Source organism: Cervus canadensis, chromosome 32 (assembly GCF_019320065.1).
Source record: "Cervus canadensis isolate Bull #8, Minnesota chromosome 32, ASM1932006v1, whole genome shotgun sequence".
NCBI classification, from domain to species: domain Eukaryota; kingdom Metazoa; phylum Chordata; class Mammalia; order Artiodactyla; family Cervidae; genus Cervus; species Cervus canadensis.
Window position 1 is genome coordinate 36,787,385 of NC_057417.1, and position 21,551 is coordinate 36,808,935.

The 21,551-nt window shown below is 42.9% G+C and overlaps 1 protein-coding gene across 2 annotated transcripts in view; it reads left to right on the plus strand.

The window, feature by feature from the left end:
* Positions 1–80: 80 nt before the first annotated feature.
* TRAP1 (TNF receptor associated protein 1) overlaps positions 81–21,551 on the plus strand; it is a 51,503-nt gene continuing 30,032 nt past the window's right edge. For both annotated transcript variants that reach the window (XM_043454791.1, XM_043454792.1), the window contains exon 1: positions 81–232. In XM_043454791.1, the coding sequence (XP_043310726.1) occupies positions 157–232 (76 nt within the window). In that variant the 5' untranslated portion in view covers positions 81–156. The remainder of the gene's footprint in view (positions 233–21,551) is intronic.

The following is a 21,551-nucleotide window of genomic DNA, read 5'->3' on the forward strand; positions in this document are numbered from 1 at the left end:
GCGCCCGAACCACAGAGGGCCCCGCCCACCCGCTAGCGCGGGAGGTGGACCGGCAGCCGGGCGCGCGCCGTGACGTCACCGCGCCGCGCCCGGAGAAAGCCCCGCCCCGCCCCCGCCCCCGGCGCGCGTGGCTGCCCAGGACGCCGGAGGAACGACATGGCTCGCGAGCTGCGGACGCTGCTGCTGTGGGGCCGCCGCCTGCGGGCGCCGGCCCTGGCGGCTGCCTGCGGAGGTGAGGGCGACTGGACAAGGGCGGGTGGGAGGTGAGCGGGGGAGGGGACGCGCGGAGCCTCCGGGTCCCCACAACCCCTATTCTGTGTGGGACGCGCGGTGGCTGCTCTCTCTCACGCGACGCGGGAGGTTCTGTGAGGATTATGCTCCCAGCGCGCGGCGAACGCTGAGCGCTCGGTGCGTCCGGGGGCACCTGTCTCGGCCCGAGCTGCGGGTTTCCCCGGAGGTGACGGGGTTGAGCCCGGGCCCGCGTGACTGCCTGCACTAGAGGCTGCTTCCCAGCGAGCTGGTCAGGCCAGGTTGAGGCGGAGGGGCCGTCGGCAGTTTCGGGGAGTTGAAACCAAAGGGCGCGTGTGCGCTGGCAACGGGCTTCTCTCGGGGGATTACCTCAGCCCCTTGGCTGCGCTCGGTTCCTCCCCTCCCCCAAGTGGAATGGTCGCTTGTCCCTTCGACACACCTGAGGGCCCGCTCGGCCCGGCGCGCGGCGGCGAACCAGAGAACCGGCCCCGGGCCCTCGCTCAGCCCTGGACTCTGGGTTGTTGACCTCCGTAACCCAGGGCTTGAAATTGGGAGGTGCTCAAATCAATGTTGGGAAAAAACCCATGACCGCAGTCCCTTCTCTCACTCCCCACTCGGAAGTCACGGCGGGTGAACGTCTTGGCGTTCCTTCCTGGTTCTGCACACTCAGTTACACACATATAAATATACACATCTAACGATTTTTACGTAGAAAGGCCTAAACCGTTTATGCTTTGTGCTACAGATTTTTTTTTTCTTAAAGCTTAGGATGGCTTATATATGTTTTCTGTTTGTATGTATCAGTTTACGACTTTACAACCGCCACGTAGTAGTCTGTGTTACGGACGACGTATCGTTTACTTAACGTTGTGCTGTTGGCGGACTTTATAAAGATGATTTCCGAGGGTTTGGTTTGATTGGCGGTTTGGGGGTTGTTTTGGTGGTTTGTTTGTTTGTTTTTTGCTCTGGTCATTACAGTGCTGTTTAGAATGGGTGAGTATTTAATCTTTGTGACCATGCATGGCATTTATTTAGAATGACAGAATTAAAATTTTAGAATTATGATTCATAGTGTGTGCATATTTAAAATGTTACGTGATATTGCCAAATTACTGTCCAAAAAGGCTTAAGCAATTTATATTCCCATTAGCTGGGAACGAAACCGCCTATAGCAAGGCATCTTCTCCAACACTGGGTATTAGCTCTTTTCCAAACTTGTATTATATGTTGTTTAACTTATATTTGCCTGGGAAACATTAAGAGTGTTTTCATCTGTTTTACAGCTTTTTCTGTTACCTGAGTTTAAAATGTTGCAGTTTTTTTTTTTTTAAACAATGATTTTTGAAAATATCATGCATTAACAGATAAGACAACTGTAGTTTTTATTACTGTTACTTGTATCCAACACCTTCCTTCCTTTGGGGTTTATTTCCTGTTTTACCAAAGTATACCCTCGTGTTAGTTTTGCAGAAAAAGACAATGGGAAAAAAAGAAAAAGACAATGGGTTGTAAATTTTTTAAGCCCCACTGTGTCTAAAATTATTTTTATTTTGCCTTCATACATGTAGTTTGGATGGGTATTGCATTCCAGGTCAAAATAATTTCCTTCAAAGACTAGTAGTTCTCTGTTGTCTTCTAGCATCTTCATTAAAGGGAAGCAGTCTTGTCAGTTTGATTCTTGTGTTTTTTGGTAGCTGACTTGTCTCTCCACCCCGCTCCCCTCTGGAGAGAAAGAAAGAGATTTTCTTTTCTTTTTACTCCTCGTGTTCTAAGATGTTCTGATCATGTGTGTTTATAATTCATTCTTTGTACCATTCTTTTTCTAAAATTTATCATTTGTTTATTAGGTTGCGCTGGGTCTTGATTGCTGTGGGCAGGCTTTTTTGAGTTGCGGTGAGCGAGGACTTTTCACTGTGCTGGTTTCTCTTGTGGAGGTTTTAAGTGTGCAGGTTCAATAGTTGTGGTGCAGGGGTTTAGTTGCTCCGTGGCATGTGGGATCTTCCTGGACAGCAGTCGAACCCGTGTCCCCCTCATTGGCAGGTAGATTCTTAACCACTGGACCACCGGGAAGTCCTGTATCATTCTTACTGTCTTGGTTGTCATTGCAAAAACAGGACTGTGAGGCAGCCACAGTAAGAATGGTTGGTGTTTAAGTTGACTTTTCTATTCTCTACCATCTGGAGCCTTTGCTGGCATTTTCTTCACAAGAGTTCAGTTAGACTTCTGGAGTTCCAGGCTGTTTTCAGGATGTGGGGAGTCACTTGCCAGTCAAATTTCCCTCTCTCAGGAAAGCAGCTGTGTGTGTTGCTAATTTAGCATGACGATAAAGATTTTGATGGTTAACTGCTTAAACTCTGAATGGCAGTACCATCTGTATAGAGTGCTGGGGCTTAGAACCATCACCAGAGAAGCCTGTGGACAGAGGAGGGATCTGTGGCCTGCTGTCCAGAAGGCACCAGGTGGTCTTTAGTCCATGGGACACTTGGTTAGGATGAGGGGCCTGAGTGATCTGCACTGTCTGCAGAAGAGCAGACCAACCCAAATGTAATAGATGAGCAAAGAGCTAATTAGTTTTTGGTGGAGGAATTGATCAGAACTAAGAAGGAAGATCCCCAAGCTTCTTGCTCCTCCTGGGCATACAGCTTCAGGCTGCAGAAGGCGGGAAGTCGGGGTGGCGAGTAAGCACTGAAGGGAAAATGAACAGTTCTCGCTCCCCAGTGTCAAAATACCAGATTGTAACAGGACAGAGGAGAGACTGTTACAGAGACCCGTGGTGCTCCTCTCAAACCCGGATACCAGCTCAGGATCAGTGAAAATGTGTCCACTTCACTCTCAAGTGAGATGCTCAAGTTCAAAGAGGATTTTCCTCTCCTGTGTTCTTGGTACCTTCAGTGCAGCAGCTAGATATTTTTTTCTTTCTTTTTGAAAAACTTAATTATTTATTTTGACTGCACTGGGTCCTCATTGTTGCACGTGGGCTTAGTTGCAGCATGTGAGATCTTAATTCCCTAACCTGGAGAAGTCCCCGACTCCCTGCATTGGAGTGCGAAGTCTTAGCCACTAGACTGCCAGGGAAGCCCCTAGAATTTTTCTCAAACACCCTCTAATCATTCTTGAGACAGAACACTAGCGTTTTGCTAGGAAGCTGCTGTTTGCTTAGTCCACAGAGATTTACCTGTAGTTCTGTAGCATTTAGTAAAGGTAGATTTCCAGATGTTTCTGCTATCTCTGGTTATATCTGCTAAAGCCACTAGAAATTAAAGGTGATGAAAGTTGTAGCTTGGAGAGCCAGTGTCTACTTGGGTGCAATATTTCCACCTGCTTTTGCTCAGAGCTCAGGTAGATTGAATTTAGGAGTACCTGAGTCGTGGGTGTAACTAACTTTGAAAGAATGGCTGTTATTTAATGGTTGTATTATCAAGAAGTGTGATTAGGATATTAGGAATTAATTTTGAGATAGCCAAAATGAGTACCATATTTGAAAGGAACAAGCTGTGGTAAAGAAGGTGGCGCAGTGGTAAAGAATTCACCTTCCAATGCTGGAGAAGCGGACCTCGGTTTGATCCCTGGGTCAGGAAGATCCCCGGGAGTAGAAAATGGCAACCCACTCCAGTATTCTTGTCATGGAGAATCCCATGGACAAGAGGAACCTGGCAAGCAGGCTACAGTCCGTGGGGTCAAAAAGAGTTGTACATGACTACCTGCACGCACGCGCGCACACACACACAGCAATACTGTTGAGGACAAAATAGTTGGTGCCGGTCTTCCTAAAGAGCCGGGGTAGGGAGGGAGCTGACGTGCTCTGAGAAGGTGGAGCAAAGCATGTCCTGTGGTCCTTCTGAAGTTTGCACACACCAACATCCCAGCATTTGCAGGGAGTGGAGTCCTGGGGGGATTTTCCATGAAACTTACTTGTAGAGTAGTAAAACATTTCACTTCAACCTTTGTGATGAGAAGTCTTTCTAAAAGACTTAATCACAGATGCAGTGTAACAGAATCTTTCTTTGGTATTTTCAAGCTCACTGTGAATGTTAATTTAGGGTCTTCTGTTGTAACACACAGACGCCTGCAGGACCACTGGACTGTGACAACTCCTCTGTCTGTAAAACATCCCACACTGAAACTGTGTCCTGAGTGTTTCTGTTTTTAAGCCTCTGTTACTCTCATTTGAACTTGCCAGGCCTCTGCGGCTGTGTTCCCTGCTCCTCTCTGTTTTCAGGTGAGGGTTGGAAAGCTAGATCAAAACTTTGTTAGCAAATTTTTTTTTTTTTTTAAAGAGAGGAGAGGAGGGAACAGGCTATTCTTGTTTAACTGAAGCTCAGCATGTGGGTTTTATGTGTTGTATTTTGGCTGTTCAGAAATGCCCGTCCCGTTTGGTTTGGTTATGTTTCTTTGTATTCAGGAGTTGATGTTTCTTGATAGTGTCAGTATTGCTTAGTAGTGAATGATTAGAACAGGTCATGAAGCAGTAAGGAATAGTGAAAATGTTCAGGAATGCTAGAGGTAAGAACTAGAAACTTTTAAAGGAAATCTTTATTTGATATATACACAGAAAGTGAAGAGCTTTCTGTCTAGAATATCGATACACTTTAAACAGAAGTTACCTCAAGTGGTTACAGAACTTAATAAACAAAATTCAGTTGTTAATAGCTAACCTGAGATATCTGGTGAAATTTGAGAGATAATGGAACCATCCAAACCAACATACTGAAAAGCAGAGAATTTCACAGTTAGGAGCAAAGAGCATAAAACTGTGGTAAAATAGTTGGTGGTGTTATGGAGAAAAAGCCTGAGGCTACATTCCAAAGAACTTTTTTTCCAGTATTGTATTTTCCTTTTTTGGAAGAGGGTTAATTCTCGTTTTCATTGATCTGGAAGTACCTTTAGTTTGCAGAATTTTAAACTTTTCAAGTATATTTATTAATTTTTCTTTTTATAAAATCTGAAACTTTAACTTAGAAATGTTAGGTTGATATTAGATGAGTGAATTGCAAATGTTTTTTTCACGTTTTTTCCAGTAAGAAATGCATTCATATCATGACCTACAAATATGCATATACTGGACAAATACATGTACATACTTAGCTGAAAGAGCTTTGTAAATACTTAACTGGATTATGCTGTGTGTTCTTTTTAAAAATTTTTTATTATAGTTTTATTTATTTATTTATTGGCTGTGGTGGGTCTTCATTGCTCTGTGGGCTTTTTCCTAGTTGCAGCGAGTGTGGGCTACTCTCTAGTTGGGATGTACAGATTGCTCACTGCGGTGGCTTCTCTTCTTGCGGAGCGCAGGCTCTAGAGCAAGCGGGCTTCAGTAGTTGTGGCTCACAGGCTTACTTGCTCTGAGGCAGGGGGATCTTTCCATATCTTCCGGATCGAATCTGTGTCTCATTCATTGGCCGGCAGATTCTTTACCACTGAGCCACCAGGGAAGCCCTATGCATTCTTTTACTTTCTGTTTCATTAAACAAACAAAAATTCTGACCTCACTCACTGAATTGGCTTCAAAACCAACAATCTTGACCTGCATTCTGAGAAACACTGTGTCCTGTGGCTGTACCTTCCGAGGAAATGACCACGTGTCTGTCCAGGGCCTGTGACCTCAGACCGTCACGGCCACGGGAGCGTGTGCCCCGGAGCGTGGCAGCATCAGTTCTGTAGACACCCCTGCAGTGGGCCTGGGACTGTGGGCACCCAGGAGACGAGATGGGCAGGAGTCTTGGCCTCTGCAGTGTTGCCGTGGAGTGCGGTCAGCGCGGACGGGAACGCGCTGTGGGGATGTCCTGCGCTAAGCCCCGTGAAGAGACCGGAGTGGGAACGGGATCCCAGCAGAAGGGGCGGTTGCGGGGGGGGGGGCCCTCACGAGCAGGGTGGCATGTAAGCAAAGCCGGGGAAGAGGTGAAGGTGTCTGGGGAAGGACATTCCACGCAGAGGGAGCAGTCGATGCCAGGGCCCTGAGACAGGACTGGGCTGGCGAACCAGGGGGAAAGCTGGGCGGCCAGGGCCGCACTAGGGGTGCTCTTGAGTGAGGGCGTTAGCGTCCCACTTTTTCCCTCAACTGCACAAGGGAGATGCAGGCAGTTGGTCAGAGGAAGTATGGAGTTAGAGTTCAAGCTAACGTCGTAACAGTTTCCTGAGCAAACTGCTTTCTGTTTTTACTAGTGAGAAGGTAGTGATGTTTACCATAACAATGGAACAATGAAAAATCTTCCGTTTGGACTCTCAGCTCACTGCCCAGTGGTTTGAAAAAAAGTCTCTGTGGCAAAGGGGTGTCCACACCCCGCTTCCCTCGGGAAAGAAGAGGGGCTGCCCCGGGGCAGGACCCTGTGCACTCAGCCCCTCCCACTTTGCACTTGCTGGGTCTTGATGCCCAGAGCCCTGGGGCCACCATGTGGCACCCTTTCCTGCACTTCAGTCAGTTCCGTTCAGTCGCTCAGTCGTGTCCGACTCTTTGCGACCCCATGGACAGGAGTACGCCAGGCCTCCCTGTCCATCACCAACTCCCAGAGTTTCCTCAAACTCATGTCCGTTAAGTCGGTGATGCCATCCAACCGTCTCATCCTCTGTCGTCACCTTCTCCTCCCGCCTTCAATCTTTCCCAGCATCAGGGTCTTTTCCAGTGAGTCAATTCTTCACATCAGGTGACCAAAATATTGGAGTTTCAGCTTCAGCATCAGTCCTTCCAATGAATATTCAGGACTGATTTTCTTTAGAATTGACTGGTTGGATCTCCTTGCAGTCCAAGGGACTCTCAAGAGTCTTCTCCAACACCATAGTTCAAAAGCATCAATTCTTCGGTGCTCAGTTTTCTTTATAGTCCAACTCTCACATCCATACATGACCACTGGAAAAACCATAGCTTTGACGATTTGGACCTTTGTTGGCTAAGTAATGTCTCTACTTTTTAATATGCTATCTAGGTTGGTCATAGCTTTTCTTTCAAGGAGCAAGCGTCTTTTAATTTCATGGCTGCAGTCACCATCTGCAGTGATTTCAGAGCCCCTCAAAATAAAGTCTCTCACTGTTTCCACTGTTTCCTCATCTATTTGCCATGAAGTGATGGGACCAGATGCCATGATCTTAGTTTTCTGAATGTTGAGTTTTAAGCCAACTTTTTCACTCTCCTCTTTCACTTTCATCAAGAGGCTCTTTAGTTCTTCTTCACTTTCTGCCATAAAGGTGGTGTCATCTGCATATCTGAGGTTATCGATATTCCTCCTGGCAATCTTGATTCCAGTTTGTGCTTCTTCCAGCCCAGCGTTTCTCATGATGTGCTCTGCATATAAGTTAAATAAGCAGGGTGACAATATACAGCCTTGATGTACTCCTTTTCTGATTTGGAGCCAGTCTGTTATTCCATGTCCAGTTCTAACTGTTGCTTCTTGACCTGCATACAGGTTTCTCAGGAGACAGGTCAGGTGGTCTGGTATTCCCGTCTCTTTAAGAGTTTTCCACAGTTTGTTGTGATACAGTCAAAGGCTTTGGCATAGTCAATAAAGCAGAAGTAGATGTTTTTCTGGAACTCTTTTGCTTTTTCGATGATCCAGCAGATATTGGCAATTTGATCTCTGGTTCCTTTGCCTTTTCTGAATCCAGCTTGAACATCTGGAAGTTCACGGTTCACATACTGTTGAAGCCTAGCTTGGAGAATTTTGAGCATTACTTTGCTAGTGTGTGAGATGAGTGCAGTTGTGCAGTAGTTTGAGCATTCTTTGACATTGTCTTTCTTTGGAATTGGAATGAAAACTGACCTTTTCCAGTCCTGTGGCCACTGCTGAGTTTTCCAATTTGCTGGCATATTGAGTGCAGCACTTTCACAGCATCGTCTTTCAGGATTTGAAATAGCTCAACTGGAATTCCATCACCTCCACTAGCTTTGTTTTTAGTGATGCTTCCTAAGGCCCACTTGACTTCGCATTCCAGGATGTCTGGCTCTAGGTGAGTGATCACACCATCGTGATTATCCGGGTCGTGAAGATCTTTTTTATTACAGTTCTTCTGTGTATTCTTGCCACCTCTCCTTAATATCTTCTGCTTCTGTTAGGTCCCTACCATTTCTGTCCTTTATTGAGCCCATCTTTGCATGAAATGTTCTCTTGGTATCTCTAATTTTCTTGAAGAGTTCTTTCCTATTCTATTGTTTTCCTCTATTTCTTTGCATTGATCGCTGAGGAAGGCTTTCTTATCTCTCCTTGCTGTTCTTTGGAACTCTGCATTCAAATGAGTATATCTTTCCTTTTCTCCTTTGCCTTTTACTTCTCTGCTTTTCACAGCTATTTGTAAGGCCTCCTCAGACAACCAGTTTGCCTTTCTGCATTTCTTTTTCTTCACTTACCCCTCTCCTGATGGACCTTTAGGTTGTTTGCTAGCTTCATTTCTGTTTTTTTTTAAAGTCACTGGCAGCACTGCCAACAGTTTTTTACCCTTCACCAGTGCTTTATAAATGTCAGTCTGATAGTGAAAATGTTACTGATATTACTTATTAAAAAAATTATTTATTTTTGGCCGTGCTGCATCTTCATTGCTGCATTCAGGCTTTCCTTTAGTTGTGGCAAGTGGGGGTTACTTTTTTTTTTCCCTTTATTTTTATTAGTTGGAGGCTAATTACTTTACAGTCTTGCAGTGGTTTTTGCCGTACATTGACGCGAATCAGCCGTGGGTTTACATGTGTTCCCCTTTAGTTGTGTGCAGGCTTCTCATTGCGTTGGCTTCTCTTGGGGATCACAGGCTCTAAGGTATGCGGGCTTCCGTAGTTGCAGCGTGCCAGCTTAGTTGCCCCATGGCGTGTCCCTCCCGGGATCAAACCCACGTCGCTTGCATTGGCAGGTGGATTCTTAACCACTGGACCACCAGGGAAATCTTCTATCTTGTTTGAAAAGGCACTTTTTTAGTTACGAGTGTGGTAATGCATCCCTTTCTATGATTCAAAGCCATTGATGTTTCTCTCTTGTGAGTTGCCACTCTCCTCTTGCACTTGGCCTTCTTCTTGTGGATCTGTTAGTGCTCTGTTATCAAGGAAACCAGCCCTCTGCCCTGTGTTTCAGACTTTTTTGTCTCTAGTGTGTTTGCCCACTGACTTAAATTTTTTTAAAGTGTGGTTGTTGCTAATTGATTTTGTTTATTCATTAAAATTTTGTATTTTTTTCTGTTGATAAAATTGACATATAATCATGATTGTTATATTAGTTTTAGTTGTACAAAGTAATGATTTGTTATTTGTATGTACAAAATAATCACCATAATTAGTTAACATCCATCACCTCACGCATTAAACATTTTTTTTTACCCCCTTTTAAGGTCTACTCTTTTGACCTTAATTTTCACATTGTCCATAAATATGTGGGCTGTGTGTCTTGTTCTTGGGATGTGTATCTGTATCTTATTTAGAGAGATTTCCTTATTCTCAAGTCATTAAGGAACAATCTCCAATGATCACCATCAGTAGTCGTTGGGTAGGGAAGTGCAGGTCCCCGCACAGCGAGGTAGCGCGTCAGCCTCGCCGCGGTGGCTGTGATAAAAAGCACAGCAGAAACCAGCGCTGACAACGATGTGGAGAAACTGGAAACTTCACCCGCTGCTGGCAGGAATAGAAAATGGTGCAGCACTTTGGAAAACCAACCATCTTGCCGTCCCTCAAATGATTGAATTTAGGATTACCATTTGACTAGCAATTCCACTCCTGGGTTTACACCCAGGAGAATTTAAGAATTGAAACTTGTACACCAGTATTTATAGAAACATTGTTTAGAATAGCCAAAAAGCAGAAATGGCACAATTGCTCATCAGCTGATGACGTAAACATCATGTAGCCTGTCCACATAATTGATACTATTCAGCCATAAAAAGGAGCGACGTGTGCTATGCCCTACGGCGTGGTTGAACCTTGAAGATAACCACATTCAAGGACAGAAGCCACAGACAAAAGACCATGTATGGTATGATTGCATTTATGGGAACTGTCCACAGGCAAATCTATAGAGGTGGAAAGTGGTTGCCAGGAGCTGGGGGCATGAGAACGGGGAGTGACTGCCGATGGGTGTGGAGTTTCTTTCTGGGGTGATAATTATAGTGATGATGGTTTTGTAAGTATTCTAAAAGTCATTGAATTGTGCACTTTAAGTGGGTGAGTAATATCTCAATAAAGTCATTTTGCTTGCATGCATGCTCAGTCGCGTCTGACTCTTTCTGACCGTGTGGGCTATGGCCTGCCAGGCTCCTCTGTCCATGGAATTCTCCAGGCAAGAATTCTGGAGTGGGTTGCCATTTCCTTCTCCAAGGGGTCTTCCTGACCCAGGGATTGGCCCTGCGTCTCCTGCATTGGCAAGCAGATTCTTTACTGCTGAGCCTCCCGGGAAGCTCAAAGCTATTTTAAATATTTTTTGTAATTCTAGTACTTTTAGCTTTTATTTTCACTTTTATAGTTCATCTAGAATTTGTTCTGATATAATAAGTGAGGGGAGAAATTAATACTGTAGCTTTAATGTGTTTTAATATTTTGTAATATTTCCTCATGTTTTTCAAAAATGTCTTGGCTGAAAAAAAAAAATGTCTTGGCTGTATGTGCACTTTTATTTTTCCATATGAATTTTAGAATTTGCTTGAATAGTGAAAAAAATCCTGTTTGATTTTTCAGTGGGATCATGTTTTAAAAATTAGACTAGAGAATTGGCACCTTTAAACACTATTCATGGGCATTTCCCCAAGCTTTTTATATCTCTTTATAAGTGTGTTTTATGTCTCTAGTAACTTCTTTTTAATGTTTTTTGTAATTGGGTACTTTTCATAAAGAATATTGTGAATAGGTTACTTTGTAAATAGGTATTGATACACATAGCACAATTCAAAAGGTACAGAGGAGTGTGCAGTGAAAAGCATCTCTCTTCAGCTGCTACCCTTAGCCAGGAATTCCCCTCCTGAGAGCAGCCCCCTCAGCCCATTTCTTGGGTGTCTTCACAGAGACACACTTGGCTTATGAGAAGAAACATACAAACATACATGTATTTAATCACCATGGTAACAAATGCAGACCACTGTTCTGGACCAGGTGTTTTCTTAATATATCTTATAGTTAATTCAACATCAGGACACTTTAGACGCACCATTGCCTCATTGTTCTGTGTTTCAGAGTATCCATTATATATATATTATAATGTGTTTGCTAATCCTTTTCTGATGACACTCTGCCTGGTCATTGGCCCCTGACTCCTGGGGGGACCCCTACCCCGGAGCCTCATCTGGTATGTCTTTTAGGGACCTTCTCATGACCCCGACATTGACATTTGGTGGGAAGGGGCTAGCCCTTTTGTGACAGCCACATTTTTTTAGTGTACTGTTTCGAGTAATTAAATATTTGATTAGAAAGATACTCATTGAGAAGTCTTGCTCTCAGCCTTGTCCCCCTTCCTTCATCCCCCTCTTCATAGGTCATCACAGTTATTAGTTGTTTGTGTATCCTTCGTCTATCCTGCCGGTGTTAGATGCGTAGAGTAGGCTTCCCAGGTGGCACTAGTGGTAAAGAACCCCCTGCCAGTTCAGGAGACATAAGAGATGCAGTTGGATCCCTGGGTCAGGAAGATTGCTTGGAAAGGCATGGCCACCCACTCCAGTAGTCTTGCCTGAAGAATCCCATGGACAGAGGAGCCTGGCGGGCCACAGTCCATGGGGTCACAAAGAGTCAGGCACGACTGACGCGACTTAGCACACACAGCGCATGTGCAGATATACATCTTTCTTCTGCCAGTATATGTACTCCTCCATGTTCTGTTATTCACTTAGTAGATACCGGAGAGCATTCTGTATCAGTACACAGTTCCCTCAGTCTTTTTTTTTTAATAGCCACATTTTAGTAGTGGTCCCATGTCAGGAGGCACCATCATTTATGAGTCCTGTGTTGATGGACATTTAGGTGGTTCCCAGGAATTTGCTATAGTGTATGGCCTTTCATCTCTCTTTATATTCACATTTGGCTGTATTATAGTCCCAGGATAAAGTCCCAAAATGGAATTGCCAGATTAGAAGGTTTGTAATCTTGACCAATTTGGCCAGATCACCTTCCACTGGCCTCAAGCCGTTTCCCACAACCCTGAGTAATGTCCCCACAGGGTCGCCAGAAGCACGGTCTGAAAAAAGAATAGCTCTGCGGACGTTGCTGTCATCTGAGCTGGTGAGGCTTAATCGTGGTTTGAAGTAGAGCAAAATGCCAAAGCGGGGGCCTTCGCTCAGGAAATATTGATTGGGTTGTTTGGGGCCTGCCAGATTTCCTTTCCTGCAGCTCCTCCACTTCCCACCTGCAGGCCGGGCTACGCCACAGACTTATCCTGCCCTCCTGGGCTTCAGGGAGAGCTGGCCCCTGGCCACGTTACATCCCACAGACCAAGCCATGGGGAGCTGCTCTGCTTAGGCTGGTTTCCAGAGGCTCATGTGCATCTCTGTTTGCAAGTCCAAAGTGACCTAGAGGGGTGGAAGCTACTGGTTAGGTCCCCACCCCAAAGTCTGTCTGCTTCCCTCCCTCCTTTGTCCCCCTCTCCCTCCCTCTCCTCTTTCCTTCCTGCGAACCTCCCTCCCACCTCCCTCCCATCCTTCCTTCTTTTGGTGAAATGCATGCCATCTAAAAAGGAATGCATGTAATACGTCTGTGCCAGCATAAAGGAATCCCCGTTGCCCACCTCAGGAACAGACGTCACCTTCCCTCAAGGGCACTGTGTGCCCTCCCTGATATGTCCCTTTCTCTCTCCCCTAGAGGTGACTGCTGACTTGAATATTCTGGATTTTATTCCCTTGCTTTTCTTTTTACTTCTGCATATGTGTGTATATGTATATATGCACATACGTACACACAATTTGTTGAAATCATACTGGGTATATTCTGCTGTGACTTTCTTGGGTCAACGTTGTTTTCTTAGCTTTATCTTGGGTGATGTGCATCACCTGCTTACTCGGTTGTGTGACTGTAGCTTCATTTCTTTAGGTGTGGTTCCTGCCAGAAGCATGTGTACTGTTGGATCGTTTGTGCTCCAGGTGTTGTCTGTGAGATCCGCCCACAGCACGTTCTGTAAGATTCCCTCACGCGAACGTGCTGCCTCTCGTTCCTCCATCCCCGGCACGGGCTAGGGGCTGCTGCTCACGCAAGGCTTCTGGAGACGAGGCTCCGGGTGCGTCCTTGGGCAGGCATCCTGCGCGCCGGCGCACAGTGCGTTTCCGTAGGCTGCGTGACTTATGTGGAGTTGCTGGGTTTAGGGTGTGTGTTTTTACTCCACACTTGACTTTTTCAGAGGGGATCTGGATTTACATTCCATCAGCTCTGTGAGACTTCCCACTGTGCTGTATCCCCACTAGAGCTTGGCATTTCCAGACGTTTTAAATGTTTGTCAGTTTGATGGTTATGAAATGTTTCAGTTGTGATTTTAACTGCCTTTTAATGGATTGCTAATAAAGTTTTTTCTATGTTTATTGGCCATATTTCCTTTTCTGTGAAATGCTGTTCATGTTTTGTGTTTTTTTGCCCCAATCTTTTTCTTATTGATTATAAAGAATCTACCTGCAATGCTAAAGACCTGGGTTCAATCCCTGGGTCAGGAAGATCCCCTGGAGAAGGGAAGGGCAACCCACTCCAGTATTCTTGCCTGGAGAATCCCCATGGACAGAGGAGCCTGGCAGGCTACAGTCCACGGGGTCGCAAAGAGTCAGACATGACTAAGCAACTAACACTTTCACATATGTATTTTTTATGGGTGCTAATCTTTCATCAATATACCCTTTGTCAGTTATTGCAAATGTGTTCTCCTAGCTTGTAGCTCACCACTTCACTCTCGGCCTGATGTTTGTTTTGGCCTGATGTTTCAGAGGGAGATGGAGTTTTTTGTTTGGTTTGATTAACAGAAGTTCTTAATTTTAACTTTGTTAAATACCAATCTTTTCCTTTATGAATTATCTCTGTTCTGTGAATGAAGGTGCATGAGTCAAACTAGACTTACTATTTTTATAAATAAAATTTTATCAGAGCATGGATAAGCCCATTCTTTCATGTGTTGTCTGTGACCACTCTCCTGCTGCAGCAGCAGAGTTGAGCAACAGGGCTCAAAACTCCTGAAATATTTACTGTCTGGCCCTAAAAGATATCTGCTTTTTCTGTGAGAGTTGTTCCCTAATTTCTACCAAATAGAATTGGATGAGCAAGTCTGTCAGCACCTTTTTTCCACCAGCATCTTCTTTTTTTAATGTTTATTTTTGTTTCTTTTATTTGGCTGTGCCCAGTCTTAGTTGTAGCATGTGGGAGCTTTGCTCTTGCATGCAGCATGCAGGGTCTTTAGTTGCAGCATGTGGAATCTAGTTCCCTGACCAGGGATTGAACCCAGGCCCCCTGCGTTGGGAGTGCAGAGTCTTAGCTACTGGACCACCAGGGAAATCCCAGAAGCCTCTTCTTTGCAGCTTTTATATTTCTCTCTCTGTAGGTAAACTTTCTCATGGATTTCATTTTCCAGATTAGCAAAGAGTTGCAAACTAGCCATCACAGGCTAATTCTGGTTATAAAACAGTTTTGTTTGGTTCAGACATTTAAAAAAGTAAATGCAAGTGTTTAAAGTCAGATTTGACATGAATATTTGAGTTTCTGATTTCTTTTGAAAAATTAAAAGTTCAGAGAGCCTTGCCCTGCGTGCCGCAGTGGTGACCCTCTCTTAGGGTGGAGGCCGGAGTCCTCTGCAGACGCCGTCTTTACCGCTGTGCTCTCTGTCGCTCCTTTATTCCAAGCTCGTTACTACCATTTCTTTTGCTGCATTATTTTTTTGTGTAGTAGAGTTAATTATATTGATCGACTGTTTACAGGCCTACTTCATTTTATAGTGCTTTGCTTCATTGCATTTCACAGATAATTGCATTTTTTACAAATTGAAGATTCGTGGCAACCCTGCGTCGAACTAGTCTGTCAGCACTGTTTTTCCGATAGCATCTGCTCACTTCATGTCTGTGTCTCCCAGTATTTCAAACCTTTTCATTATTTTTATATTTGTTACAATGGTCTGTGATTTTTGATGTTTTGCTCTTGTAATCGTTTTGGGGTACCACAAACCACAACCTGTATAAAGTGTGGTAAAATGCTATCAAATAGCATCACATACTACAGAGAAACCTTTGTGAAAGGGAGAGATTGAGAAATTGCCATAGACACTCCAGCTTTCAGCACCACCACCCTCATCAGTCAGCACCCACCCACATCAGAGCAAGACCTCCACCAGCAAAGAGATTGTGATTTGCTGGAGTTTCAGATGATGGTTAGCATTTTTTAGCAATAAAGCATTTTTGAATTAAGGTCCGTACCTTGTGTTTTTAGACGTAATGCTGTTGCACACTTAACAGACCATAGTATAGAGTGAACATAGTTTTTGTATGCGCTAGGAGACCCCCAAATTTGAGTGACTTTATCCCAGTAGTTGCTTTATTGCAGTGGTCTAGAACTGAACCTGCAGTATCAAACCAGCCTTGCATCTTTGAGATAAATCTGCTTTGTCATGATGTAGTATCATTTTTATATATTAATGGGTTTTCCTTGCTTATATTTTATTAAGGACCTCCATGTCTGTGTCCATGAGGGATATTGGTGTATTATTTTTTGGGTTTTTTGGTGTGTTATTTTTATTGTGTGTGTGTCTATGTGATGTCTATGTCAGGTTTTGATGTTAGAGTTATGCTATCCTCAAAAATTGAAGAAAAGCAATTCCTTGTTCTATTTTCTGAAACTTTGTGTAAGATTGGTGTTATTTCTTCCTCATAACTGATAGAATTCAGTAGAAATTCTGGGCTTCTGTAGAATTTGTGACGATACCCTTCACTCCTGTTGTTTATGATTGGTATTCTCCTTTCTTCATCAGTCTAGCTAGGAGCTTATCTTCTGTTGATCTTTGTCAAGAATCAACTTTGGCTTTGTTCGTTTTCTCTCTTACTTGTCCATTTTCTATTTTATTGACTTCTGCTCTTTGTCATTTCCTCCTTTCTCCTGTGTTTGGGTTTGATTTTGTGCTTCTTCTTTGTTGTTGTTGTTGTACTTTAAGGTGATATCTTAGGCCGTCAGTTTTAAGCCTCTTTTCTAACAAGCATTTAAAGCTGTAAGTTTCCTGCTACATGCATCTCTAGGTGTATCCCACAACTTCTAATATATTGTATTTTATATATTTTATGTATTTATTTTATACATATTGTATTTTCATTAGGTATTAAATGTTACCTAATTTCCCGTGTAATTCTTCTTTGACCCATGGATCATTTAGAATGTGTTAATTTCCAGATACTTGAGGTTTCCTAGATATTTTATTATATACACACACGCACACACACACTTTTACTTATTTATTTTTGACTGTGCTGGGTCTTCGTTGCTGCTCAGGCTTTTCTCTCGTTAGGGGGAGCAGGGCTGCTTCTCGTTGCGGTGCACGGGCTTCTCTTGTTTGGGAGCGCAGCTCTCGGGCGTGCAGGCTTCAGTGGTTGCAGCACGTGGGCTCAGTCGGTGCTCTTCTCCGGCTCTGGAGCACAGGCTCAGCAGTTGTGGGGCACAGCCTTGGTTGCTTCGTGGCTTTGTGGGATCCTCCCAGATCAGGGGTTGAACCCGTGTCTCCTGCATTGGCAGGCGGATTCTTTACCCCTGAGCCACCAGGGAAGCCCGATATTTTATTATTATTGATTCTAAATTAATTCTGTTGTATTTAGAGAGCTTACTCTGTATGATTTCGTTCTTCTAAAATTAATTGAGACTCTGGCCCACTTTATGGTCTTCCTCAGTGAATATACCATGTGTACATGAAAAGAATGTTTTCAAGAACTGTATTTTGCGGTTGCTAGGTGTATAGTACTGGATAAATATCCATTAAGCAAAAGTGTTTCATGCTGTAGCTTGGATGGTCTGTGTCTTGATTTGTTTTTTTTTTCGCTTTGGTTCTCTTATTTATTGAGCCAGGTGTCAAAATCTCCAGCTATGATTGTGCATTTGTTTTTTTCTTTTGATTCTTTCAGTTTTGATTTCATTTATTTTGAAGCTGTTATTAGGCAAATATGTTCATGATTAAGTTTTCCTGATGAACTGCATCTCTTTAAAATTTATTTAATTGGAAGATGATTACTTTACAATATTGTGATGCTTTTTGCCATACATCAACACAAATCAGCCACGGGTGCACATGTGTCCTCCCATCCTGATCACCCCTCTGTCCGTCCTCCTTTCCCATCCCATCCCTCTGGGTTGTCCCGGAGCACTGGCTTTGAGTGCCCTGCTTCATGCATTGAACTTGCACTGGGCATCTATTTTACATATGGTAATAAACATGTTTCAGTGCTGTTCTTTCAAATCATCCCATCCTTGCCTTCTCCCACAGAGTCCAAAAGTCTGTTTTTTTACATCTGTGTCTCTTTTGCTGCACTGCATGTAGGATCATCATTACCATCTTTCTAAATTCCATATATATTTTTTAATATACGGTATTCGTATTTCTCTTTCTGACTTACTTCACTCTGTATAATAGGCTCCAGTTTCATCCACCTCATTAGAACGGACTCAAATGTGTTCCTTTTTATAGCTGAGTAATATTCCATTGTGTATATGCACCACAACTTCCTTATCCATTCATCTGCCGATGGACATTTAGGTTGCTTCCATGTCCTAGCTGTTGTAAATAGTGCTGCAATGAACACTGGAGTACATGTGTCTCTTTCAGTTCTGGTTTCCTCAGGCTGTATGTCCAGCAGTGGGATTGCTGGGTCATATGGCAGTTCTATTCCCAGTTTTTTAAGGAATCTCTATACTGTTCTCCACAGTGACTGTACCAGTTTGCATACCCACCAATGATATAAGAGGTTTCCCATTTCTCCACACCCTCTCCAGCATTTATTGTTTGTAGACTTTTTGATGGCAGCCATTCTGACCAGCGTGAGATGATACCTCATTGTGGTTTTGATTTGGATTTCTCTAATATTGAGTGATGTTGAGCATCTTTTCATGTGTTTATTAGCCATCTGTATCTCTTTGGAGAAATGTCTGTTCTTCTGCCCACTTTTTGATTGGGTTGTTTGTTTTCCTGGTATTGAGCTGCATATATCATGCGACCCCCTTTGCAGCACACTAGACTTCCCTGTCCATCCCCATCTCCTGTAGCTTACTCACACTCAATGTCCATCGAGTCGGTGATACCATCCAACATCTCATCCTCTGTCGTCCCCTTCTCCTCCTGCCTTCAATCTTTACCAGCATCAGGGTCTTTTCCAGTGAGTCAGGTCTTTGCATCAGGTGGCCCAAGTACTGGAGTTTCAGCTTCAGCATGTGTCCTTCCAATGAATTTTCAGGGTTGATTTCCTTTAGGATGGACTGGTTTGATCTCCATGCAGTTCAAGGGACACTTAAGAGTCTTCTCCAACACCACAGTCCAGCTGCTTATATATTTTGGGGATTAATTCTTTGTCAGTTGTTTCATTTGCTATTATTTTCTTCCATTCTGAAGGCTGTCTTTTCACCTTGCTTATAGTTTCGTTCATTGTGCAAAAGCTTTTAAGTTTAATTAGATCCCATTTGTTTATTTTTGTTTTTATTTTCACTGGTGGGTGGGTCATAGAGGATCTTGCTGTGAACTGCAACTTTTATCATTCTGGTATAGGCTTCTTTTTCCCTGGTAATACTTTTTATTTTGCAGTCTACTTTGTCTCATCTAATGTGGCCACACCCACCTTTTTTATCTGTATTTTTACATGGCATTTCTTTTTTTCATTTATTTCCTTTCCGAAAGAAAAATGAATGCACCATACAGCATGTGAGATCCCAACCAAGGATGACGTCCACACTCTGCAGTGGAAGCATGTAATCTTAACCCCTGGACCACCAGGGAAATCCTTGAGTTTTATATTGAAAGTGATTGTTTTGTGGTGGTGGTTTAATCACTAAGTCTTATCCAACTCTTATGACCCAGTGGACTGTAGCCCACCAGGCTCCTCTATCCATTAGATTTCCCAGGCAAGAACACCAGAGTGGGTTGCCATTTCCTTCTCCAGGGCATCTTTCCAACCCAGGAATCGAACCCACATCTCCTGTGTTGTAGCAGGTTATTTTGTGAACAGTGTATAATTAGGTCTTGCTCTATCAATTCTGACAATCTTTGCCTTGTAATTGGAGTGTTTAGCCCATTGACTTGTAATTACTGATCAATGTAATTATTGATATAGTCAGGTTATCTCTATCGTTGTTATTTGTCCCTTCTCATTTTTACATCTCTTCTACCTTTCCTGTAGTCTTTTGGATCAAGTAAGTATTTTTCAGAATTCCATCTTGGTTTACCAATGCTTTTTTAGCTATACCTCTTTGCATCATTTTTTTTTTGGTTACTCTGGAGAGTGTAATGTTCATCCTTAACTTCTCATAGTCTATTTAGAATTAGTATTGTAATACACCATATAGACTATAGAAACCTTGCAACTATATAGGTACATTTCCTCCTTCCACCCCATCCTTTATGTTACATTTGTCATATGCACTGCATGTACATATGTTATAAACCCCCACAAGACAGTGTTTTAATTTTTGGTTTAAACTTTGGTAAAATAGTGTTTTAATTTTTGTATATATTATATAGTTTTAGTTTATTTTAATTTTGGCTTTAAACATTGATAAAACAATGTTTTAATTTTTGTATGTATTTTAAAGAAACTGGAGAAAAATTCTTTAGTGTTTACCTAGGTTACTATTTCTGATGTTCTGCATTCTTTTTTGAAGATCCAAGTTTTCATCTCATAGCATTTATGTTCAGCCTGAAGAACTGTAGCATTTCTTTTAGTTCAGGTCTGTTATTTATGACAAGATGTTGTACCATTGTCTTTCAGCCTCCATTATTTCTGGTGAAAAGTTAGCTGTCATTCAAGTTATTGTTTCCCCGAATAATGTCTTGTTTTTTTTCTAGTTGCTGCCAAGATTTTCTCTATTTATTTTGTTTTCAACAGTCTGATTATAATATGCCTAGGTGCTTTTCTTTGATATTATCTTGCTAGTGGTTCACTGGATTTTTGAGTCTGTAAGTTTGTCTTTGACCAACTTTGGGGAAATTTTCCAGTTATTATTTCTTCAAATATTTTTTTCCTGCCCTATTCTCTTTCTCCTCTCCTTCTGGGATTCCAAATGTTAAACTCTTTTCTGTTGTCCCACGTTTGTCTGAGACCCTGTTCATTTATTTGTAATCTATTTCACTTTGAATAATTTCTGTCAATTTATTTTCAAGTTCATAGACTTTTCTCTGTTGTTTCCATTTGGTTGTTAAGCCTCCTAGTTAATTTTGAAGTTTCAGATATGATATTTTGTATATGTAGGATTTCCACTTAGTTCTTCGTTTATAGTTTATGTCTGAAACTTCTCATCTTTTATTTTGCACATATTTTGCTTTATGACACACAGTATTGTTATAATGGCTGTCTTAAAACCCATGTCCACCAGGTGTCATTGATTGACACTTCTCTTGAACAGGGATTACATTTTTCTGTTTCTCTGTTTGTTGAGTAACTTTTTATTGCACCCTGGACGTTGTGGATGATGCCTTGTGGAATTTCTGGATTCTGTTATATTCCTCTGAAGGGTAGTTGTTGTTTGTTTGTTTGTTTTCCATTTATTTTTATTAGTTGGAGGCTAAATACTCCACAACATTGCAGTGGGTTCTGTCACACGTTGACATGAATCAGCCATGGAATTACATGTGTTCCCCATCCCGATCCCCCCTCCCACCTCCCTCTCCACCCGATTCCTCTGGGTCTTCCCAGTGCACCAGGCCCAAGCACTTGTCTCATGCATCCCACCTGGGCTGGTGATCTGTTTCCCTATAGATAATATACATGCTATTCTCTCGAAACATCCCACCCTCGCCTTCTCCCACAGAGTCCAAAAGTCTGTTCTGTACATCTGTGTCTCTTTTTCTGTTTTGCGTATAGGGTTATCATTACCATCTTTCTAAATTCCATATATATGTGTTAGTATGCTATAATGATCTTTATCTTTCTGGCTTACTTCACTCTGTATAATGGGCTCCAGTTTCATCCATCTCATTAGAACTGATTCAAATGAATTCTTTTTAACGGCTGAGTAATATTCCATGGTGTATATGTACCACAGCTTCCTTATCCATTCGTCTGCTGATGTTTTAAAGGTGGATATTAACCTGATTGGCCCCAGCTGCTAATCAGTGTTTGACCCTTTTTTCTTAGGCAGTGTTTGACCCTTTTTTCCTTAACCGGACTGCTTGCAGTTTGGACTGGAGGTCAGCCAGAGACTTAGAATTATTATTCCCCAAATT